The sequence below is a fragment of the Microchirus variegatus genome (assembly GCF_963457635.1).
Source record: "Microchirus variegatus genome assembly, chromosome: 16".
Lineage (NCBI taxonomy): Eukaryota > Metazoa > Chordata > Actinopteri > Pleuronectiformes > Soleidae > Microchirus > Microchirus variegatus.
The window spans coordinates 17,362,282-17,388,735 of record NC_139817.1 but is presented as its reverse complement, the minus strand read 5'-3'; the positions used below and the strand labels follow the sequence as shown (position 1 = coordinate 17,388,735).

Sequence of the window (26,454 nt, the reverse complement as noted above, 5' to 3'; positions counted from 1 at the left end):
GAGGCGCATGAAACAAAGCGGTTTAAGGTATGGACACTAAAATTATGAGTCTTCAGTTTATGAATTCACTCATTGACTGACTTCATTCATCCATGCAGAAAGGATATTATGTTAAGTCTAACATTACAAAATGTATGTTTTTTGTTTGCACAGAAAGACAGACCTCTATTCAACTGTGAATGATGAGGAGTTGGACCATATTATAAGTGAAATTCACAGAATACATCCAAACACCGGCTACAAGTTAATGCGTGGTCATCTGAATGCAAGAGGTGTCCGTGTTCCAAGTGAGTGTAATAATATGGCCATTCTTTCAATGTATTATTTTAACGTGGGGCTCTGCCCCATTTTATATCTTGTATCTTTTACATATGTATGCTTATAGTCACGGAATCAGTATAGTTAATGGGGATGTGTACGCCTGTGTATATCAAGTGTGGTCCGATGCAAGAGACCTCCAAAATGAAAATCCCCAAAATTCAAAGCACCTTCTCTCTCTGTTGAGCACCCCCATAGCATCTACAACAGAAAATCTCTGGAGCTGCCACTGGCTGTCTGGATGTGCCCTGTCCCCCCTGTTGCGGAGATTTGATTATTAAGTGAGTCGACCAAAGATGGAGTTTCCTGGAGTCAGAGATGAGTTAAGTTGAAAAGCTTTATTGGAAGCAGCTCAGATCTGAGGAGAACTGAGACAATGCCGAACATCAAACAAGTATGTTAACAGTTGGGCATCCTCTGTCAGTCTGCCTGTGAGTCCCAGAGTTAGGATACTTAAAGGTGCTTTCTCTGCTGATACATGGAGCTGACCTTGGGGAGGACTGCGCAGTAGCGTCAGTCCTCTGCCCCAATCCGGTCCGGCTCAGCGAAAACATGAAGAGACGAATTCTGTAGACAACAGTGCTGTACCGAGGTCAATGTGACAACAACAGTTTCAGCAGGCGCTGTCCTGAATTGTTTAGATTTGCGCTTAGGAATGGGAGCTGATAACTTTAGAGAAGGCCGAATAATATTTTTCACTTACAATCCCCCTTTTATTGATTTGTACAATCAATAAACTAGAAAGCACAGAGCCTCAATAACCCAATCAATTACATGTAACTATTAAATCACTAAAATACATGTATCAAATACCCTTAACCCAGGGACTTCACCTGGCATGCATGGAAAAAATGCCCTTCTAACAAAAAAACACAATCAATCCTAAACATAGTCATGACTGATACAAAGAACTTAAACATTGTAATCAAGACATCAAGAAATCATAACATCACCCCTCTTTAGCCATCTCTTATCTACCATATGACTCATGAATTCCGCCTTCCAGGTCAACAAGGACACATTTTAGACAAAATTGTCTCCTCATGGAAAGAAGAACCCCTATGACACCAGAGCATCACAGGCGCTCACAGCGGAGGTCACAGATCACATGACACAGGAGCCAAAAACCTTCCTCAGAATGCAGAAGAAGGGTTAAAAAGACACCTGCGCTGACTATTCTGATCTATAATGGTCAAACCTCGATGTTTTTGAGGAAAAAAGACCTACAGAAAACTTCTCTATCTGTCAGATGTTACACACTGTGGTGGGTGATGTAGAAATACAATGATCGTCATACATTACATTTCAGATAACTGAAGAAATAAAAACATCAATTATCATGAATCAGCATGAAACATGTAGTGCAGGGAATTGAAAATGCATACACAAAATCATACTAATCACACATAAACACATTACTGCAAATGTATTTCGCGCAATCGTATTCACTTCAACTCATAAACACATTACTGCAAAATGTATTTCGCGCAATCGTATTCACTTCAACTCATAAACACATTACTGCAAAATGTATTTCGCGCAATCGTATTCACTTCAACTCATGCACTGTCTGTGCAGTAGAGAGTCACCAGCCATGGAGAGGTTACTAGCACATACGATGCATGGCGGCATGGAATCCAACGTCGTCATCTTCTTTATGAAACATTTTACAGAGTAGTGTTCAACCCATTAAAAACCATAAATCTTTTTTTACATTTTGTTGCTTTATAAAAACATTTCCATTTCCAAACATTTCCCCATTGCATAATGGGAGGAAGGTGGAAACATAAACTGAACTGTTAAAAAACCATAAACTAAATTAACCTTGGCAATGAAAAATTATCAAAACAGTATTGTATTGATCTGATCATTACTCTGAAATGATTGAAAGCACAATATGAAAGCATAGGGTTAAAGACCCAAAGATTAGTGATCTAATCAACACACATTGTTAATTGTCTAGGAATGTAAATAACATTTCTCAATCATTAGCACAACAAGAAATATAACCTCAAAATTAGGTTATTGGTACATTTTCTGAACTTCATGGTAACCTACTGACCACTTCAATACAAACAATCATCTATCACTCTAATTGGCATTCATAGTAAACCACTATGAACTGGCAATTTATAGTTCTTTACAGAAAACAAACAGTTTAAAATCAAGCAGACAATTTCATCTGTCCCGTGTTTGCTCTCCCTTATTAGTTCGGGATGTGAAAATGAAATAAGTCACAGGGCTTACACTCCAACTCAGCTCAGTCTCCAAGACTCTGGAGCTGGTCCCATGAGTCTCCAAGACTCGACGAGTGCTTTTTTACCTGTTCTTCCCATCCATCTAATCAGTCCCCCTTTAACTCAGAGAAACACCAAACAGATGAAGCATCCGTCAACTTAAAATTAATATAACTTTGGAATGTAATTTAAAATCATTAACCCAGCAGATATGAAAGTTAAAGTTCAGTGAATTGATCCTATGTGAAAGAGGATCTGATTCAAAATATTCTTTAACTTCAGTCTAAGTCAAAATTCAAAATACACATTTCAGTTAGTTTACATCTCTTTTAATACTCCTAAGATAAGATAAACATTATTTATCCCCAAAAGGGGAAACTCACTTGTCATAGCTGCTAAAAAACAGTTAAGACAAATGTGTGCAGACAGCAAAAGTGCAAAACACAATAACAAGCAAGGGGTTAAAGAAAGGTAAAACAGATGCATTCCTATACGAAAATAAATAAATCATATATATTTATATGGACACTGAATACAGTGAAATATGTATAGAGATATTGCATGTTGCCGGTAAATGCGTAAATAAATGTTTACAGACTCAGTAAGACAAAAGTAATACTTTTGGCTATTGCACAGGATAAAGCACTGGTGTACACATAGGCACAGATGATGGAGGTAGTAGTGTTGGAGTTGTGCACGTGGAGGTGGCCACAGGCGGTCAAGACCCCCACAGTCTCATGTAGGGGGTGAGAGGGGTTGTCCATGATTGATGGCACAACATCCTCCTCTCACCCTCCTCAATATCCCTATGTCAACCCTCTTTGGCAAACTAAACTGATTATAACAATGTTATAACACAAATAGTTTTCCCCATCTAAACTAAGCAAATCTAATCAAATTAAAGAAACTTCATCTATATACTTGTCAATAAACATGGTCACAGTTTAAATTCCAAAATGACAAACATCACTAAAACCTTCAACAATTATGTTACTTTAGTTACTATTTTGGATGGTTAATTTACCCATGGAACCCTGAAACCTGAATGAAGGACAAGAAATCTCTGTTAACTCATGTTACTGTTTCTACTCAAACACAGTAGAATTTGCAGGCCCATGACAAATGGCCCGTAATAACAATCCCTAACAATCCTTCAGTTTACCATTGTCAACAAAGTGACTTCATCTTTCAATCGTTTCAGGAACGAGCCCAATTTATACTTCTGCGTAAAGTGCTCTGCGTCGTCTCCGACTGCACAAAATATTACAACGGAGACGGCAAGAGCTGCGATTGGTCCTCAGGACAGGCTGAGATAGCGCTGCTCTGTGCCGGCTCTGTACACAACACATGTTTAGACTCTAAATGGCCAATTTCTCGCCTCAAATTATCTTAAAACTGCGTTCCGTCACACAGAAAAGTGAGAAACGGCCACTGTTTCAACAACCACAGACTTTCTCTCTCTTTCTCTCTCTCGACGCCATTGCTCATTGTAGCAAGTAGCTCTAACTCCGGCCCGGAGTTAGACCTACTTTGACAAAGAGCCCCTGCTGGAACAAGGGCCTTTCTGCATGGAGTTTGCATGTTCTTCCCGTGTGTGCGTGGGTTTTCTCCAGGTTCTCCGGCTTCCTCCCACAGTCCAAAAACATGCAGATTTAGGGATTAGGTGATTTGGCCGTAGGTGTGTGAGTGTGAGTGAACGGTTGTTTGTCTCTATATGTGTCCCTGTGATGGACTGGTGAACTGTTCAGGGTGTGACCCCGCCTATCACCCTATGTCAACTGAGATAGACACAGCAACCCCAGTGACCCTTCAGTGGAGGACAAAGTGGTAGGTAATGGACAGATGGATGGAAAACAGTTTGACTCGAATCACAGTCGCTGAAGAAAGTCCTCACTCTCTAAAGCGCTCTGTAATCTGGCCAAGAGGCTTTGGAGTTTGAGCCTTGCTTCATCCGACAGGTGGCTCTGAAGCTGTTCGCTGAGCAGCGTTATCTCACTGATAAGACAAAATGATACAACAAAATGATACAACAAAATGATGAAGTTATTAATGACACTCACATACATTTGGGAATATACACTGCTGTGAAAGTTAGTTTAGCATTTTTATAAACTATCTGACTTACCTTGAGTCAAACTTATTTCCACATTTGTACATCTCAGTGGCTTTGTCCAGGGAAATGTAGTGTACAACTGCCAGGGCGAATATTGTTGCCTATGTCATGAAGATTAAGACTGTGTTGGACAGTGACCATGTGTTAAAAGGAGACATATGCAGTTATATAAAATATGTAGTCTTTGAATCAGTGTCTGATATCTCACCTCTGGCAAAAGTACATCCATGACGAAAGCCACTGGATCAGCGTACTTCTTGTCTGTCTGTGTACTTTCAAGTACTCCAGACAAGAAGCTCATCACCTTGTCCACTTGGTCGTCTTCTTCAAAAAGAATGACGACCCTGTCCTCCTTCTTGGCCCAGGGAGACGCTGTGCTGCCGCTGATGATTTTCTATAAATATATTATAGGTTTTTAGTTTGGGTATTCATATATAAATACAATAAATAAATAAATCCCACACAAAATGCTTTTTGACAAACTCACTTGAAGGTGTTGCAGCATGCCTTGATCCTCAGTTATCACTTGAACTAACAGGCAACTGGACTCACGCCGTTTCTTTTTTGCCTGTAGGGCCCTTTCCTAAAATGAAATTATACAATGCATAAATATGCAACACTGTATATATTCAAGTACTTTGAATAAGACAATTTCTTTCCCTGATTATTTGCACTTCCTTACGTACCACAAGACTCTTTGTGGATGCATCATCGGAGCTGACCACAGTAACATCACTGCCCTAAATGGATACACAGATAAGTTTGAATGAGACAGAACACATCTGTGTGTTTACTGATGTATGAAAGAAATGCTCAGACTAACCAAGTCTTTTGCAGTAAAGATGTACGGCATCTTGCTGTATATATGGTTATCTGCATCCGATGGCACCTGTAGACGATCATCATCACAATCAGAATTGTGCCAGCATGTGTCATATGCAAATGTTGCAAATCTTCAAATGGCAAATCGTCGAGTCACATTGCCTCAGCTCAGGGCCTGCTCCAACAGGAAAGGTCATGTTGCTCTGTAAGAGAATTTTAATATTTAATAACATTTCTTTTGTATTTTTAATAGGGAACATGTTTCATCGACAATCCAGTAGAAATTAACTGGATTACATTTGCCTATAAGACTTTACCTGTCCTAAAATATATGTAGGCTAACTGAAATGAAATAAATATAACTGTTGACTGTGATTCAACAGAACTTTTTATCTCTAAACGTGAACTATATTATTCATTATCAAATGTTTTATCTTTACAATTGTAGAACTGAGGTCACGTTTTCAAATTAGCAAAGCTGTGTGCAACTTCAGTCATTTAAAGATTTAAAAAAATGACTAGATAAAACTAAATAAAGAGCATGTAGTTTATTGTAAACGTTTCTTAGTGGAAAATGTGACTCACTTTGTCAATGTTATAACCTGTATGAGTAAAGGCATTTAAGAAATCATTAAAACAAACTAGAAAAAAAAATCGCTTCTCTTGCTTACTGATACAGTCGCTACGGTTACAGAATGTAGACACGAGTCACGACTGGTTATTAAACTAAAGTTAATTGACTTAATCTATAATGTATAAATAACGACAATAAATACAGTGTTTAATATCAAACTGTGTATTATTTATCCATTCTTACCTTTTCTTCCGTCATTTCGAGGACTACACGCTAGTCCCTGTAGTTGTGAAGCTTTCCTCTCTTTCTAACTTCTCGCTTCTTCAAATACGACAACGTCATCACGTCAGACGTGATCTCTCACCCAATCAGTGTTGAGGAGGCGTGCCCGCGTGTAAGGGGAGTGCCCGTAATGGTAAGGGGAGGGCTGGTGTGGGGACTCCGGCCCGGAGTTAGACCCTTCTCTCTAAACTGCCGGAATTACACAAGAAGAAGAAGCAAGGCAGGCTGAGGGGGAGGAGTTATATCCAGTTCTCGTAATCCATACATGGTGCGGACTTTTCTGACGGGTTGCTGTTCATTGCTCATCTCAATCTGTCAATTTATATTTTCATTCTCATCTGAGGTGTAAAAGTGACGCAGGCCAGAGGAAACTGAGGATTTCTACTCCGACTGACACCAGCTAACATTAGCTGTTAGCCTTGAGCATTCGCGCTTGAAGCTGGAGAACGAGGAAAACGACACTAACACCGGGCCTGTGAGTATGATTTCACCTCATTTCACTGTGTATGCGCTGTGTCTCTGTGTCCACTTAATACTGCTCTTAGCTCATGTTTGATATAAGCTGGCAATTGTTGGAAACAACCTGACGGTATCATGATAAAGACACCGAGCTAAAGGCGTAGCTTTAAGCTACCGGTGTCTCTGGAACATAGACTTCCTTATAGAGTAGTTGTTATAGTGAGTTAATGTGGTGTGTTTATTAAATGGGAATCGCTCGCTCCGACGTAATGTACGGCAATCATCCCGCCACACCCACGGTATAACTGTGTACACTTCACTCACTCACTGTCCATCACTTCATCATGTGTCATGATACAATGACGTGTTGGCTATTTCAGCAAATCTATAATTATAACAGGCTACAGACTAGAGAGGCTACATTAGAAATATATGTCTTTGAAGTTTAACGTTTGTGTTTGTAGCCGTAGAATTAGGTAAAGACCTTGCTTTATAGTGGTCGCTGTCTTGCACCGCTATGTTTCTACAACAGCCGAAACAACCATGCGTTTCAGTCTGTGAAGAGAAAGTTTACTCAACACACGAAGGACTGCTCTGTTCACATGGATCTGATACATACACAAAAAGGAAAGACGGAGGAAAGGGCAGTGAGAGTGTCAGTATGTTTACATGCACATTTTAATCGAGCTTAGGCCGTAGTCCGACCAAGACGATCAGGCAATTAGCCCAGTGTAGTTCACGTGTGGAGGAGAAAAAATATTTATTGTCTATATTTGTGACTCCACCTTGATGGCCATGTATGAGATGGATGGTGCCGTGGTTCTGTATTATTTGTATCTCCTGTACATGTTAATCGTGATACAAATTAGATGGAGCACAGCTCTTGTGGTTGTCATGTTGTCTGAAGAATGACGCTGCCACTGTGTGATTTCCACCAACAGTACTGCAGTTTATACGCCTTCTACTTCAGGGTCAAAGACCAGGGTATCCAGGTATGTTAGTCTGACTAAGACAAGCACAATTTTAGTTGGACTAACGTTTACATGACATTAAGAAAACTGAATTATTGTCTTAGACCAGGGGTGTCCAAACTTTTTGCAAAGATGGCCAGATTTGGTAAGGTGAAAACGTGTGGGGGCCGACCATTCAGCCTGACATTGAACCAATAACATTAGATACAAATTATCTATTTTATGAAATTTTTATTGCAAATGACATCCTTCATTTTTTTTCAAGTTTTTACCAAAATCACACCACATAAAATTAAGAAAAAGTCTGTCTGGAATGAAACACTTTAGCAAATATTAAACATATCTCAGTTCATTTGAAACATATTATTCACTATTAAAGGGACACTGTGTAGTATTTATGGGTTTATATAACCCAAAATCCACTTTTTTATACATATTATGTGCTCCTGCATTGTCTAGTCGCTGTATAATAGTTTTTGTTTCATTTTCAAAAAGTCATGTAAAATAACATGGTCGCGGGCCGCGGTTGCATAGCCACTGTTAGAAGAAGCCATGTTTCTACCAGAGCCTGTAAGGACAAACGCGAGAGTACAAATCAAGCGTCTCTTTACTTGTAGCGGAAGTCCCGCCTCCACTCTCTCCGCTTCGTCTGCTACGGCCGCGGTAGCTCGCCCTCTCCCTCGCCTCACGAACCTCATGTGCTGACACGGAGAAAGACGACGAGGACTACATTTGACCAGCTGCGGATACCGTAGCGCTCAGGGAAGGGAGGGGGTGAGCAGATTTTGTATATTTCAGCTTCTCCTCTAGATGGCACTATAAACTACTTACTTCACCTTTAAATGCTCACTGTAAATTTCTACATTCAAAACGGTGGTTTTGAATATCACAAAAAAAATCACTTAAGATTTTAGAATGTATTCACCTCAGAGGACTAAACAAATCATGTCTGCACTAATGTGAAGTTTGATACTGAGATCTTGATCCGCAGTATGTAGTCCAGTTCTGGCTCAAAAACAGTGGTTTTAATGCGTAGACGTCACACAGGTGAGAGTCAATTAGGGTGCTTTCACACCTATAGTTTGATTGCTTTGGTCCGCACCGGTCAGAAAATGTTACAATGTAGCAAACAGACGTGGGTAAGATTTGCTTTCACATATGCATGAACGAACCAAATTGACCGCAAAGACCATCGGCACCGAACATGAGTGCCACCACCGGAGCTGATCACTGGCTCGCTGAATACGGCTGGTTCACAAGGCAGCGCTGCCGTGACGTGCCCTGTTGGGATTGGCGCTGGGCAGAGGACAGCGCAAAAACGTGGTGCTGACTAGGGCTGAACGATATGGACAAAATTTCATATCTCGATATTCATGCCAGATATCTCGATATCAATACGATACGATATGACTACAGGTTCGGTGAAAACCAAGCATTTTTCAGAAAAATAAAAACATTATACAAAAGACTGTGGAAACTTTCCACATGGAAAGTGCAGTTTTATTGATGAGAACTCACTGCCAGTCATCAACATTAACATAAAGTTACCAAAGAATAAATAAAAAATAATTTTTCATCATCATCACATTTTTTACTGCAGCTCCGCTTTAATGTTTGATGCATTATCAGTCATCACGCAAACCTGGTGGTCCTCCTTCAAGTCCCAGTCTGCTAACCATTAGCAGCTAACGCACCTCTCATCTCCTATCCGCTATATTATCACCTGTATGCTGCCCGGGGAAGAAGGACGTCTGCAGACAGCGGGTCTTGAGTTCGGAGTTTGTTGTAATAAAACGGATCGTTAAACTGATGTAAGGTTCGGTTGTCCGGCTTGAGGCGAAATGATCGATGATTTATGTTTTGGCACAAAATCGCAACCGGCCTCATTATCTTCCGCATTCATGTCACTTTTCTCTCTTTTTTTTGATTTTCCCACTGTATGTCGTGTGTGTGAGTGTGCGTCTCAGTCTCCGTCTCCCTCCCGCCCTCGTATGTTTGTCATTGGTTTGCTTCAGCTGTCGATCCACAGCAAGCATGAAATAAGGTTTGTGATTGGCTGGCCGTAGTGGTGCATTCAATGTCAATCGTAAAAAACATGTTTATTTCGACTGCCGGAGCTGAACATGCAGGGCGAGCGCGGGGCAACATTTATATCGTTTATATCGTCGCTTTTTTCGATATTAATATCTTGAATGTTAATATCTGGATATCGATACGATAACGATATATCGTTCAGCCCTAGTGCTGACATTCCGGTGGAAATTTGGGGTAATCCCGTATAGGGGTGTCACGGTATGAAAATTTAACCTCACGGTTATTGTGACCAAAATTATCGCGGTTTTCGGTATTATCGTGGTATTTTTTAAAAAGAGTGTGAATATGTTCAGAAAGCATTGATAGGCCTAAAAGCTATGCATTTTTAATATGCTGGCAGTGGGCGCTGCAGCTGTACTATCATGTTAACATTATTGACACAGTATTGTGGGTCTTAAAATCATAAACTTTGTGTTTGAATTAAGGTTGTTTTATCGCTGTGAATCACTCCTAGTTTGGGTGTGGTGAGCTCACATTCCAGAGCTTTTGTTGCTTTTTCAGCCAATCAGCTGACGATCACGGAGAATACACATGGCTAATTAATATGCATGCAGAGAGAGCGAGGAGGGGAGAGATAGTGCATAGAACTTTCGTGTTTGTGTGTGTGTGTGTGTGTGTGTGAGAAATTAAAGCGTGATTGTCATCAAAGCAGTCATCAACAAAAGCTTGTTTGACAAAGGAAGGCAAGGAGAACACGACACTAATTGTCTGTGGCTGAACATCTTCACAATGACAGCGAAAGCACAGAGACTGCTGGTGTGTGGACTGTTAGCATTTTAAGCTAGCGATCTTTATGCTAACGTGTTAGCAGACTTCATCGTCACAAAAACAACAAACAGATGGATTATTCAGCGGCTGAAAGAGAGCAGGACACACACGGTAGTTGTCTGAGATGATGACGTGACGCCAGCACCGCGCTATAATGTTATGGGTGAGTTTTCATATACGTATATGTCCTGAGGGCTGTCGTCTCCTCCTTCGGCCATGATTCCAGCTTCGATAAAGTTTGAACATCAGGTTGTAGGCTACAGAGTGCGCCTGCGCGGCAACTTCAGCAGACGGAGACGCTGGAAAGGCTCACAGTGCCTACACCGCGGGCGCGGTTATTCACTGAGATAATCATTTGTTTTGAAATGAAGACGGTAATTATTATCGTCAAAATTTTTTATCGCGGTTTACGGTTACACCGTTAACCGTGACATCCCTAATCCCGTATCACATCTCATATCCATAATTCATTAAACTATACTGTAGTGATATGTGAATGTATGGGCCACCGTAGTGACACCCCTGTGATGTGATACGCACACGTTGAAAATAAACCGGCAGTTCTATGAGTGCAACCTATATGGTAGTCACGCTTATTGCCTCCGCATATGACATGGTGTCAGAAGTGACTGATTTACCAACCGATAAGTGAGAATGGCAAAGTTAGGACCTCCTGAGAAGTTCGATTTCACCCGTCCTGGGGAATGGCCGATGTGGCGCTGTCGTTTTGATCGCTATCGAGTGGCAACGAAACTGGAACGTGACAGTAGCGAAGTGCAGGTGAATACGCTTCTCTATGCGATGGGAAAGGATGCAGAGGCTATCTACGACTCGTTTGTATTTGACACCTTCGAAGACGACAATGAAGTAAGGCCTGAAATGAACTACGACGTAGTGATTGAAAAGTTTCACGAGCATTTTGTGCCGAAGAGGAATGTGATACACGAGCGGGCGTGCTTTCATAAGCGTGTTCAAAAGCCCGATGAGCCTGTAGAAGCTTTTATCAGAAGCTTGTATGAGTTGGCACAGTACTGTGAGTTTGGGAGGAACAAAGACGAGCAAATCAGGGATAGGCTCGTGATTGGCATCTCTGACACAGAAGTTTCAGAGAAGTTGCAGTTAGAGTCAGAACTGTCACTTGAGAAAGCTATTCAAATAACTCGTCAGAGTGAACAAATAAAACAGCAAGATGTGACTTTGTGTGCCGACTGCGCAGTGGATGCTATGAGACAGAGAAGATTGGCAATCCAATGGAAGGGATGGCGGGAGAGATAGATCGCAGTGGCAGAGAAGAGACGACAGCTGTGAGTTTGCTTGTTCGCGTTGCAATAGACGGCATGGGAACACACGCCCTTGCCCAGCTAAAAATAAGAGATGCAACAAATGTAACAAATTAGGACATTTCCAAGCTGTTTGCCAAAGTAAAACACTAAAAGAAGTGAATGTCACATCTGACAGTATGGACTCAGAGTACAGTGAAGATGCCTTTTTTGTTGGTGCTGTGATGAAGATGACACCAGATGTGATTGAGCAGCCTGACTCTGAAAATGAGTGGCTCGTGGAGTTGGATGTGAATGGCAGTACAGTGAACTTTAAAATAGACACTGGTGCCGATATCACAGTAATGTCACAGACTGCTTTCAATAGACTAGCACAGCGCCCGCGATTGGTCATGACTGGGCCAAAACCTTGCATTACTAGCCCAGGAGGTGAAGTACAATGTGTAGGCAGGTTCCTTGCTACAAGTCTATACAAGGGACAGCGTTATAAGTACTGGGTGACTGTCATAAAGGGGGCGTACTCTCATAATCTGCTGGGACGCAGTGTTGCTAAGCGAATGGGCCTGGTGATGAGAGTCAATGCCATTGCAGCTGATCTCCTAAGTGATGTATTTGGGGACATCGGACTGTTCAAGTGTGAGCCAGTGAAAATCGAGTTGAAGCCTGATGCGGAGCCCTACTCCCTGACGACGCCGCGTCGCATCCCGTTTCCGCTACTTCCAAAAGTTGAAGCTGAATTAAGGCGCATGCTGTCTCTCTGGGCATTATCGAGGAGGTCACAGACCCCACGGATTGGTGTGCCCCGATGGTTCCTGTCGAGAAGAAAAACAAAGATCAAGTAAGAGTGTGCGTAGATTTAAAACGTCTGAACAAAAACGTACGCCGCGAGAGGTACATTTTGCCCACTCTCGAAGATATAGCTCCAAAGCTGGCCGGAGCGAAAATATTCTCCACACTTGACGCGTCATGTGGATTCTGGCAAATCCCGTTGGAGGAGAATAGTCGCAAGCTGACAACGTTTATTACTCCCATTGGAAGGTTCTGTTTCCGTAGGCTCCCATTTGGAATAACGTCAGCCCCGGAAATTTTTCAAAGACAGATGTCCACACTGCTAAAGGACCACAAAGGGGTTGTCGTTGTGATGGACGATATCCTGGTGTATGGAGCCACGACCGAAGAGCATGATCATTGCCTGAATGCAGTTTTAAAAACTATTAAAGACAGTGGACTGAAACTGAACAAGGCCAAATGTCACATTGGCAAGTCAGAGATTCAGTATTTTGGCCACCTCATCGGTGCAGATGGCCTGAAGCCTGACCCGAGCAAGGTGAAGGCAATCGCCCAAATGGCCAGACCAACAAGTGTTGAGGAACTACGTCAGGTCCTGGGGCTCATCAACTACGTTGGGAGATTCCTGCCAGATCTCTCCACGAAGTTGCATCCGATCACTGATCTCCTGAAGAGGGAAAACGACTGGGTCTGGAGCGAAGCACAAGAAAGAGCGTTTGAGTGTGTCAAAACCATGCTGGTGTCAGCCCCTGCTCTGGCATACTACGAAGCCAACAGAAAGACTGTTGTAAGTGCAGACGCGAGCAGCTATGGCCTAGGGGCTGCGCTAATGCAAGAACATGAGGGTGAATTGAAGCCAGTGGCATTCTGTTCTCGTACTCTGTCAGAGGCCGAGAAAAGGTACTCACAGATTGAAAAGGAGTGCCTGGCGTGTGTGTGGGCCTGCGAGAGGTTTGCCCGCTACGTACAAGGCATGGACAGCTTTCACGTGCACACAGACCACAAACCTCTTGTGCCACTTATTAATACTTACGACTTAGACAAGGCTCCTCCCAGGTGTCAGAGGCTTCTCATGCGTCTTCTTCGTTTCAACGTGGTGGCCGAGCACATTCCGGGGAAGCAGCTTGTCATTGCCGACACGCTGTCCAGACAGCCTTTGTCTGAGGTGAATGATGGGGAGCTGGAGCACGAGGTACAGGCCTATGTGGAATTAGTTGTTGACAATGCCCCAGTCTCATCGCAAAGACTCAGAGAGATCCGCATGGCTACTCGACATGACAGCGAGCTGCCACAGATCATAGCCTTTATCAGGAATGGGTGGCCACCCAAGTCACGGGTGCTTCCGTCTCTACAGCCTTATTTTTCTGCTAGGGCTCACCTCTCCGAAATAGATGGGCTAGTGCTTTATCAGGATAGGATCGTCATTCCAGCGGTGCTAAGATCTGCCATGCTGGAGCGGATTCATGAAGGACACCAGGGCCTAACCAGGTGCCGTGCGCGAGCAAGAATGTCAGTTTGGTGGCCACGTATCAGTGGTGAGATAACACAGAAAGTCTCGACATGCCGATTCTGCATTGAAAACAGACCCACTCAGCGGCGTGAGCCACTACTCACCACAGCCCTACCAGAGGGCCCATGGCAGCGCGTTGCAGCGGACCTATGTGAACTGGAAAAACAGAATTACCTAGTAGTCACGGACTATTACTCAAGAGACCTCGAAATAGCTCATCTTTCCTCCACATCAAGTGTTCAAGTTATTAATAGGCTCAAAGGCATGTTCGTGAGATGGGGAATACCACTTGAACTGGTGAGTGACAACGGCACACAGTTCACATCTGGGGAGTTCAAAGACTTCAGTGAGAAGTATGGCTTTGTCCACACCACAACTAGCCCCCACTATCCTCAGGCGAACGGTGCTGCAGAACGGGCTGTTCAGACGGCCGAGCACATCCTGAAACAGCCCGATCCACCTCTTGCTCTGTTATGTTACAGAGCCACCCCCAGTGCAGCGACTGGTGTGAGCCCAGCTCAGCTCATGACTGGGAGACGTATCAGAACTACACTTCCCATGTGGGAAGAGAAGCTACAGCCTGCCCCTGTTGATAGACAGCTGGTTCAGGAAAGAGATGCACAGGCGAAGTCATCCTACCAGTTCTACTATGACCGCCGCCACTCCGCATGTCCACTTCCACCACTCCATCAGGGTCAGGACGTCAGAGTCAAGATCGATGGGGAGAAGGGGTGGAAAACTTCTGCCAAAGTCATTGGTCGGTGCAAAGAGCCCAGGTCTTACCTGGTGAAGATGGACAGCGGTGCAGTGCTGCGTCGCAATCGCCGACACCTACAGGCTGTGCCAGAGGCTTCAGATCTGCCTGACCAACAGGAGCTGCGGGCCGAGAGACCTACACCACTGCCAAGTGAGCCGTCTCCTGCAGCCAGTCCTGCTCTCAGCGACAAGCCACCAGACCAGACAGCTCCGGACAGCGCCATGGAGACTGCATCCCCACATACACCAACGCACGGTGGGCTACAGGTGACTTCCAGAGGCCGTGAGGTTAGACTCCCGTACAGGTATAGAGACACTTAGTTCAGGCCTGCCGTTTTACACTTGGTGAAAAAAAAAAAAATAGGTGGGTTTTGGTGTGAAAGGACACATTGTTTGTACATGTTACTAAGATGACGTTATAAGATGATGTTATTGATGATTGTTTTGATATTGTTATTGATTGATTGTTTCGACTGTTTTCTGCTAACATACGGTTATTATAAATTATCCTTTCTTGGGTTATGATATGGAACTGTGGGAAGAGACTGTATGGCTGTTGCCGAAGTAAACACCCATGGACTGTTCGAACTGTTGAGAGTAATAGGAGCAGCGACTATTGAGGGCAGAATAATCCCTACGTTGCTGTGGATGGCGGGCAGTCTACCCCAAAATCCTAGTTATTATAAATCCTAGTTATTGTGGTTTCACTATGTTATTGGAAATTATACCAGTTCTGTCCTAGGTAATTCACAAGAACTTAAGAGGGGAAATGTAGTGATATGTGAATGTATGGGCCACCGTAGTGACACCCCTGTGATGTCATACGCACACGTTGAAAATAAACCGGCAGTTCTATGAGTGCAACCTATATGGTAGTCACGATTATTGCCTCCGCATATGACATATACCGTTTTGTTGCTTTCACACCAAAGGACCTGTACCACGTAGAGCAGATAAAGCTGCATAGCTGCAAAATCCTGAAACAGCCTGGAAGCTGCGGTCCTTGCTGTCAACTTTCCTTTTTTTTTTTTATGTACAGTCCCCACGTCAGAAATGGGCTGGTTTGAAATGATCACAAAAGGCCAAGTGGGAAAGGTGCGGCCGCAGGGCTACTGCCATCTTCTGGTGAAATAAAAAATAGTTTTTTTTTGTACACATGCATTTAATAATCAGGTCAACAGTGCTGGCGGGCCACATATCATTAATTTTATAACGGAGGCTGCGGGCCGGACTTTGGGCATGCCTGTCTTAGACTGACTAAAATCGTACTTTTAACATGAATGTAAACACACTGTGTGGGAGTTGAGGAGTAGCGTTGTGAAAGTGTTTACATCCTTCCTGGTATGTGAAGGCCACCATATAATGTCACTTATTCTTACACATTGGTCTGTCAAGACAAAAATGAATAAAATAGTCAGTCAATAAAATCCAATTCTAGTGAACTTTCAGTCTCATATTCTCAGGCAGGTTGTGACAGAAAGAAGATCAGAAAAGGAGTGATTTGTGTATTTTTAGTCGACAAACCTTTATTCTGGATCGAATTTGATCAAAAAAGGTTGTTGCACTTGACCATATATTGTTTAAATTTTCATCCAACCCTATTCTGAATTAATCATCCAATTACATTTTCAACAGATTTTCTCACTTCAGGCAGCACCATCGTCATTTTCCAATCTGTCTGCCTGTGGTCACTCTGATAGATGCAGATGCCTCTGTTCTTCAGGAAGAAGAAGCCCAGTGATGACTCTCAGAAGAGACTGGAATATCAGCTGTGCCGGGTAAGAGGAATGCAGTTATGATTGTTCACCAGATAACATTAATGGCGCTTTTCCACCGGCCCGACTCTCAACGGCACTGCGCTACACGACACGGTTTAGCGAGTGTTTCCACTAGCGTAGAACCTGGAACCAGGCACTATTTTTAGTACCTGCCCTGGCGAGGTTCCAAGTCAGCGGCGCAGGTACTATGCACTGATTGGTCAAAACTGCCGGCCACTGATTGGCCAGAAGTGTCGTCACTGGGTGTTATGAACGCGACACAAGATGCAGGAATCAAATCCTTTTTCCAAAAATAGTAGCGCGCAAATACTTTGACATGGCAACTCTGCATTAGAACATTCCATGGTCCAACGACGGGGTCCAGACTGTCCTGTGTTTAGTCGGAGACAACAAAATACAGAGAGTTGGACGGAGCCACCCGTAACGAGCAGACCTTACCGGGAGTCGATGTCCGCTCACGGCTTCCCCATCACACTCCAACAACTCCGCACACGCCCATGGTAAGTGTTTTTTCCAGCCTGAGAGCAAGGTTTAACTACTGCTAAGAATAAACTCACTTAAACAAGACATTTTAAAAGTAACATCATGTGTGCCGGCAAGTTAGGTAGATTTGTACAAGTCATGAATTAGGGCCAATTCCAGTTCCTATCTTAACCCTCAAGCTCAACCCTTATCCTAACTGGCCCTCAAAACAAGTGTTGAGGGTTATTTTGTCACTTAGAAATGGGACACCCCTTAAATGCAGATACGTCTTCAAACTGTGGGGGGCAGAATAACGTGAAAGCTGCGTCCAGTCTGTCAACTCCAAAAAAGAAGAAGAACACATTTACGTCACGATTATTTATTTATTATTTTATTTCAGTCAAGTTATTAGGTTGTCAGTTAGTTATAAGATGATACTCATACAAATACCTCAACCACGGACATATTCAGCTGACAGTTACCGTACACCACGGCTTATTGAAGGGTAAACTATAGCGAACGATCGCGTGTGCGCACCGGCCGGCTATTGACAAAAGGTCGTTAAATAAATGTTACTCTACAATGACGTCAGTAATCCATAATATGTCTCTAAACTAAGATAATACAATGGTTTTCATAATTTGTATATCTCTATTAACAAAGAAAATACTTAATTTGTATCGCACTCGCTTCGCTGCTTTCGACGCCATCTTTCTTATGTGAAAACATGCAATGCATTCTGGGTAGCCCTTGCTCCCAAGTGGGGTGTCAGAAAATCTCAATATTGAGGGCGATGCAGCCCTTAAACTTGCCCCTCAACTCAATTTTTCTGAGAATCGGGACAGCACTTGCACTAGCAGGAGCGCGCATTTATGAGATTGAGGGTTAAGGTTGAGGGTTAAGCAAGGAATTGGAATTCACCCTTAGACTTACGTGAGACGTGTTGTTTTTACGTGTTAAAACAGAAAAGATAGTCATTTATTCGTCCCACAATGACAGCAGCACGACAGTAAAGATCAGGAGAATAAATAATTACCATGTATTAACTAGAAGTACACTATAAAAGTAGTAACACTGAGACTATATAAAACAGTTAAATAGAGTAGAATGTGTAGTGTACATAATAGACAATTTCCAGAATATACAGTATGGGTTGGATATTTACATTATAGACAGATAGACATATATTGTTATGCATGTAAATACAGTGTATGTGCACACTTTTGTTCAAGAATCCCATTCCATATGTGAGGAGTGTTCATCTACCCCAGCAGAGCCATCAGCTACTTTGTCGTCGGTGGCACCAACTTCGCCACAGACCACAGGACCACTTCCCAAACTTTTCTGTACGCCTCCACAGTATTTATTCTTGCCGCCTGTAGTCTTTTCTGGCGATTTTCTGTTCTGTGTGTGAACAAATGCCACAGACCGAGCAACAGAACGACTCCACGTCCTCCATTGTTTATGTGCGTTTGTGTCTCGTGTATAAGACGTCACAGCAGTTTCGGCAGCCGCGTTGTAGCCGTGTTGTGATAACCCCGCCCACGTTGAGAAGGTACGTTCTCTGTAGTGGAAACACAACTAAACCGTGCCGCTTCGTGCCGTGTCACTCGGTGCCGTGTAGGGTAGAGCTAGTGGAAAAGCGCCATAAGTCCCTTCCTCACACAATCAACATAGTACTCAGGCCTTACATGATAAGGGTTCTTTTTTTAATTCCTGAAAACTGTATAGTGAAGCTTTTTATTATTATTAAATGGTGTGTCCTCTTAACATTGGGCTTCATGGAAGTACCATTCATGTGAACAGATTTGTTAAATGAAATTCAAGAGAATTTACTTTTTTTTTCCTCAGGTACAAACATAAATATGGACAAAACACTTAACCCTAAATTGCTTCCATGGAAATAAAGTTCTGCATTTTCTGCCCTGTCTGAATGTGGGTGAATGCAATACTGGAGACTTGCATGGATTTCCTACTGAAACTTGGCGTACGCCAAAACCAACAAACTACATAAGAAATTCAGATGTATCAAAGCGTGCGTATGCATGGATCCAAGTACGTTTCTTTTGTACATTCCAAATCAACGTGGAATTGAGCGCACATGCAGAGGTGCCAAACTCCTCCCTGTCCAAATCAATTTAAATAGGCCCTGCGATTCATTTTTTTGATCAAATAACGCAGTGAACAAAGGAAAGAAAAGGAATTTCACACAGTCTAAGCAAGAGATTTTAGTGAATGAAGTGGAGACGCGCAGGTAGATTTTATCTGGTACCCTGTCAACAGGGATAAATATGACAAAAAAGAGTGGGAGCGTATGTGCGAGTCTGTAAATGCCGTGCGAAAATAAAATGATCTTTTATCTGTAGAAAAAAACCCAACAAAATACATGAAAAATATCTCCTTTCTTTAGAAACACTCTCACAAGTAAAGGCCACATTATACTTCTCCGACTGCGTAATGCGTTATCTGACTGCATGACCACGGAGACCCCTCGAGCCTTCATACTTTTCCGTCGTGGTGACGGATACACACTGCAATTTCCCGCCTGATCAGTAGGGGTCCCTACGCAAGGTTGTTGTGCTTTTAGCTACAGTTACAATGGCGTCTGAGAGAGAAAGAATATGGAAGCAGAATAACATAGAAACAGTGGCAGTTTCTCACTTTTCTGTGTCACGGAACGCAGTTTTAAGATAATCTGAGGCGAGAAATTGGCCATTTAAAGTCTAAACGTGCTGTGTGTATTAAGATATGACGTATTATAGTTTGGCAGCTCTCAAGGTGGCGTAACGTCACTTTGGTTCTCACTGTGGTGGCGGCTAATATGCTGCTGGATGTTGCTCGTGTTGCCGCTTTATGTTAGCGGTCTCTTTCAGTATTTACATGCTGTTTTGGTTATGTCTGTCCATTTCTCACCGGTTGTATTTGTGTATATAGGGAATCCTAAATGCCGCCATACAGGTGATTTTAAACGGCTCGGTGCATCCTCTATGTCAAAGTTGTTGCCTACCGTCGCCATGTCTTCCCTCGTTCTGTGCCCCGTACCTACGTAGTGACCTAAGTCACCAATCAGTGACTTTTTTAAGACAACGTAACCTACTGTATATCTAAAAAAAAAAGAAAGAAGAAAAAGAACATATCCTACTTCTCTCGCATAGGCGATTCATTTTTTCTGTCAAAAAGTGTGAATCGTCACGCATTTGATTTTTAAATCGTGTCACGATGCATCGTTACTTCCCTACTGTTACTACTGTAACTGAAGACGCTACAGAGCCACAGAGTTGTTATTACGCACCGCACAGGGAGCATCGATTTACAGCGAGTAATCATACCTTTTTTTTTTATATCTGTAGTGACATGGAAATAAAATTAAATGGGTTTTTAATAATAATAATAATAATAATAATAATAATAATAATAATAATTGGTACCTAAGAAATCTCAAATGGCACAGATGGTGCCAAACTGTGCCAAAAGTGAGAACGCCCAGACATCGCTTTAATAAAATCTGGAATCTCTCAAGTGTTATCTTCTTTTTGATACCAAGATAATCCACATAGAGCTTGTAACTGCAGAGGTTTTTTGCAGGGACTCCAAAAAGAGGGCCGGGCAAGAAGTGGTTAATGCATATGCAATGTGGAGCGTTTACACGCAATTTTGCGTGTGATGGGAGGAGAAAATGTAAATATGTTATTTTAGCACACGCAAAGTGATTTATCAAACCTTAAACTGATTGCGGTGCTTATTTTTGCTTCTATATTTAGCATGTTTGAAAGACAGGTCTTAACTGGCACAGCTATGCACGCACATGGCTGCCGTTACGCACATATCCTCTGAGAAATCTATAAACAAAAATACTTTTTGTAAATCAGGAAATTACGCTTTTCCAGAGCATGTTCAACTACGTGTTCACAGATGACGCACATTAATTTCTTATTTGGTATATATGAATAAAGTAAATATAGATATCCAGAGGAGAAATGTGTTTGTACTGGTATGGGCTTACCTTGGTCTGCAGTTTGTGTTTCAAGGAGGGGGTCGTACCTATGTTCCCCGGTTAAGAGCGGAGGAACGGGGAACCCCGCTTTACCTTAACGGGTCCAGCTCTAACCTGGTCTACTCTCGGTGCACGGCGAAGTGCAGGCGGCACAGTGCGTAAAACCTCACAGGCAGGTTTCCACAGTTCCAGGCACATTTAAATGCAATAAATAATCACAACATCACTAATGTAACTATCTGAATCAGCTGTAGATATATAATCTATATTGATTGTCCCGTCGCCTCTGACGTCAGATCAAAGGCTGTTGGCACGCGTAATGGAAACTCAACCTGACTGAATTAACACAGATGAAACCAGGGACGGACTGGGACTAAAAAGGCGCTGTGATGATCCGCTTTATTTACTTATTGACAAAAAAGTCACTCATCCATTGAAAGTAGACCTATGTGTAAGCTTGAGAGAAACAGCAGAGCGCTCCCTGGCAGCTTTCAGTGAGCTGCAGGTGAGTCAGGAGGAGAGTCAGGTAATGATGGAGCTGTCCAAAATACCGACGCAGGATTAAAATAATGCTAATAAAAAAAGGTCCTATGGACCCGGGGAACAAGGATGTCGTATCCCTCGATCTCAGTTATCTGCTCATCGCAGAACGTCAGCTGTACTTTCTGTTCAGTGGTTTCATATTTCATTCTACGCTTCCGTTGAGTCTGCTCTTTCTCCATGTTGACAACCGTTAACTAGCGCAAAATCCTCATTATATCCGCGAGAAACGCACACGGATATTATGGAATCGGTCTCGCGGATTTTAGCTGTTAACGAGATAACTGGAAAAGCGTTTGAGATTAAATTTTCTTTTTTTTTTATGGGTCACATACCCCTGAGATGATCCCTATTGATTTTGAGCTGTCTAACATTATTATTAATTAATTAATTAATTAATTAATTAATTAATTAATTAATTAATTAATTAATTAATGATATAAAAACCATATTTTCGCCTGTATCTTCCAAAGTATTGCAGGTATTGGCTTCAAATTTTGCATGGGCATCACATAACACATGAAGATGATCCCTATAGATTTTGAGCTGTCTACCATTATTATTAATTAGTTAATTCATTAATTAATTAATTAATTAATTAATGATATAAAAACCATATTTTCGCCTGTGTCTTCCAAAGTATTGCAGGTATTTGCTTCAAATTTTGCATGGGCATCACATACCACCTGAGAATAATCCCTATCTTTGTAGCTTTATTATTAATTAGCAAATTAATTAATTTATTATGCTAAAAACACATTTTCAGCTGTATCTTCCAGACTGATGGAGATATTGCCTTCAAATTTTGTACAATGATTCATGTAACAACTATCTACAAGAACAATCATTATTACTTTGGCTATGATTGGTAATAGTTACATAATAATTGAGCAAATTAATTAATTTATTATGCTAAAAACACATTTTCAGCTGTATCTTCCAGACTGATGGAGATATTGCCTTCAAATTTTGTACAATGATTCATGTAACAACTATCTACAAGTACAATCATTATTACTTTGGCTATGATTGGTAATAGTTACATAATAATTGAACTGGTTAACTTATTAGTGAACACAGAAAAAATTGTTAAGGCATTTTTTCTTTATTATTGATATTAAAATAATATAATATATTAATGTATCATTTGGACACATTGAGGATATCATGGGTTTATTTAGCACTTATTCATAAATTTATTACATTATAATTAGGGCTGTCAAAAGATTAAAGCGGAACTAGACCGGAAGTTCCTATTATCGCTGTTTTTTTTGGTGTGTATCTGCGTCATTACCTTGTTTATGAAGCCTGACGGTTCGAAACAAACAGTTCAGCCATTGCTGAGAAAGTTGTGTTTTATTGTAATCTCGGGGCTCAACGAGACCACTGAAAATCCCGTTAACGTTACGTAAGCAGCGGTTCTCCTGAACAACCGATCGTCCTGCTCCGGGCGGTAGTCCGGGCATATCCGGTTGCGTACATTGAACCGCAGAAGAAGAATAACGTCCGTTGTGGAGGTGTTTCACGAGCAACAGTGTCTTCTGACTCTGGGTCTGACTCCGGTTTAAAGTCATAAAGGGACTGCGGCGGGGAGTCGTGACGAAGCTATTTTTAAACACTGTTAAAACAATGTTTTGATAATGAGTAGCAATGCATCCACCGCTCCAGAGAGGGAGCTGCGCTTCTGAGAGCTGACGTGATAGATTACGTCACTTCCAGATACCTGGCCAATCACAACACACTCTGTCTTCTCGGGCGAGATTTATGGCTAAAAATAGCATGACTGAAATCTGTCCTTTTCGAAGCGCTTGTCAATCGGCTCGTTTACATCAACTAGGAGGATTTTGACCATAAAAACAACTTAATATATGTAAGTAGACCTCCATAACTAACATATATGTGCAACAGGACCACTCTATGTGACCTTTAACATTTTTCATCAGATTAATCACAGGGTAGCTGTGGATTAATCATGATTAATCACGATTAATTACCATTCGTAAATATGCCCAAAAAATTCTAATGTTCTCTTTATATTGTTGTAGGAACGGAGAGATAAATAAAGAATGTGAAAATATAAATCAAAAATAAACAATAAAATACTGTAAATAACTTGTAAAATCCTATACAAACTTAGTAAAAAATAAACATTACATTGTAAAAAAAAAAAAACACACATTATAAGACAATATAAATAAATAAAAAAAATAAAATGCGGTAAATAACTTTAAAAAAAAAACTATACATTGCACTGTAAATAACTCACATTATAAACAAAATATAAAGTATAGAAGTTAAATAGTTTTCTTGGGGGAACTAAACCCACAGCAGGAAATTCCTCATCAGCACTTTGAAGCACTGCTTCTACTAGTTAGCGTTAGTGTCAGCTAGCATTCTGACGTTAATGTTAGCTGCCGTCTGTGTCCCCGTTAGTTAGACAGTGACTGTTAATGTTATGATTATATCATTAACTGCGCCAGCAGCGCCACTTACAACTGTGTGTCTTTCTTTCTTTTTTCTTCATCCTCTTTTTTCTTCCTCTTCTAGCTACCTGATTGATAACTCCTCTCCATTTTCCTTCAGCTTCACACAGGTTAACGTGAGGAGACATGGGGCCCCTTTAGGGAGGTTTCCTATTGAGATGTCATTGCAAATCAACCCTTGTTGTTTAAGGGAGACGGGGATGCAGATGGTCACTGATGCATTTAGGCTCCGAGTGTCGGGAGCCCCTCTATCGGCTCGGGGCCCCAAGCAGTGGCCCGCCGCCTTGCCTGTTCATAAACTGCATGTCTACCCGTAGCGCGATGAAAGTGCGTTAATGCGTTAAAAAAATTAACGCGTTAATTCCACAAATTAATCATCCTGCAATAACGCGTTAATTTTGACAGCCCTAATTATAATATACATTTATTAATTATCATATAAAAAATAGTTAAGCCTCCATTTCTTTATTAATGCATTGAATGGAAAGTTTTAACATATTGTATGCTTTTTCATGAAATTGAATAAACATAGTGTATGCTTTTTCATGACATTTGGACACTTTGAAGATATGGCAGGTGTAGTTAGCATTTTAATATTCATAATTTTGAACAAGGTATAATAGGTTAACTAGTTTTATTAAAAACTAGAGAGAAATTTATGAGTTCAGGTATTCTGTGTTCAATATCGAGTTTATATGGATACTTTGAACATGTATAAAGTGTAGTCAGCATTATATCATAATATTTAACAGTTATTTTGTTTAATTTATTAATAATTAATTGAAACAGTTAGTGGCAGGTGCGAGTGCGTATACTTTGGGTATATTGGAAAGTTGAGGATTGGACAACTTCGCGGATATACCCCTTGCTGTCGGCCCCCGACAGCGTAGGCTAGTTTAAACAGGGCGGTCTTAACCACTTCTGCGCCTGTAGTAGTTCACCCGTAAAACCTAATCCAGTAGCAGGCGCAGTCTTTATGTTCGTGCACGCAATTTAGCGCTCTCGATTTGGAATCTTAGTAAATCAGGCCCTTTGACTCATGCAAGGGTGCTTTTATGTAAGGGTCTCCAAACACCACAAAAACTTGAAAAACAAAACAAAGTCTCCACGTTGGCAACACTTCTCTGCCGGAGAGGTGCGCGACTTGCAAGCTGTGACAGTGGTTGGCGAGGCACGCGAGAAATAAAATAGCTCGGCAAATCATCTTATTCGGACCGAATAAAATGATTGGCCACACTTTTATCAAAAATATATAAGAATTAAATAATTATAGAGTTTCAAAACCTGGTGGGTTTCTCTTACATTTTAGTGTGCCATATGCTTATTAAGAGCAATTTAAGATTACAAAAGGAAAGTGTGAAAATGCAAGAAAGGTAAGCATAACTTTAACTGTGTTAAATTAGTTTATCAAATTAATCTCGCTGTATTTTATTAGTCCTGCAGTGGGGAAATTTCCATCATTACAGCAGCAAAGACAGTAAGATAAAGATAATAAATGTGCAATATATTAAGATATTAACACAAAGACTATAAAAACTTATAAAGACTAGGGGTGGGAATCTCTTGGCACCTCACGATTCGATTCGATTACGATTCAGAGGTTAACGATTCGATTCTAAACCGATTATAGATGCATCTCGATGCAGCAATTTTTTACTTTAATACTTTGCTACTCATTTAAAAGTAAGATAAAGCAACATAAATATAAAAGTGGTAGTGCCCCCTCATCTGCCTCATCTGGTGCAGACAAACGGCCCTTTTATTTCTGCGCACCGCCCCTGCGCTGTTCTCTTTTCCCTCTCCTGCGCCGTTCGTCCCTCCTCCAAGCGCTCATTTCCTATCTAAAACAGACTGGATCATTTCTCTACATGTTTTATCCCCACATAAAAATAATGATCTTTATGACGAGGATGGAGTACAGTCACGATGAAGTGCAGGTGATCTGAGTGAAACATGGTGACAGACTCTGAAGAGCAGAGCGCACTTTTCATCGTTTCCACTCCGTGGTCTTAATCTTTGTGAAAGAAGACGCTTTAACGCTGCAATTACGGGAATAACAGATGAGCTGATGTCTTTAGTTAACTGCTCAAAGAGAGAGAATGTTCTCTGGTGTGAAGTGAATGTCTCGTGGAGTTCATAAACTGTGCCGCACGCAGCCAAGTTTGCTTTTGCCAGAGACTTTCCTGCGTTTAACAGGTGCTGTTCCACCGTGTTGTAGCTGTGT

General features: G+C 41.6%; 1 protein-coding gene across 3 annotated transcripts in view; it reads left to right on the top strand.

Annotated features, from left to right (window-relative positions):
• The first annotated feature begins 6,537 nt into the window (after positions 1 to 6,537).
• lrsam1 (leucine rich repeat and sterile alpha motif containing 1) overlaps positions 6,538 to 26,454 on the top strand; it is a 101,820-nt gene continuing 81,903 nt past the window's right edge. Inside the window, exons 1-3 of one of the 3 annotated variants that reach the window (XM_083903187.1) lie at positions 6,538 to 6,614; positions 6,690 to 6,821; positions 16,609 to 16,751. In XM_083903187.1, the coding sequence (XP_083759313.1) occupies positions 16,674 to 16,751 (78 nt within the window). In that variant the 5' untranslated portion in view covers positions 6,538 to 6,614; positions 6,690 to 6,821; positions 16,609 to 16,673. The other 2 variants (XM_083903188.1, XM_083903186.1) reach the window with 2 other exon arrangements.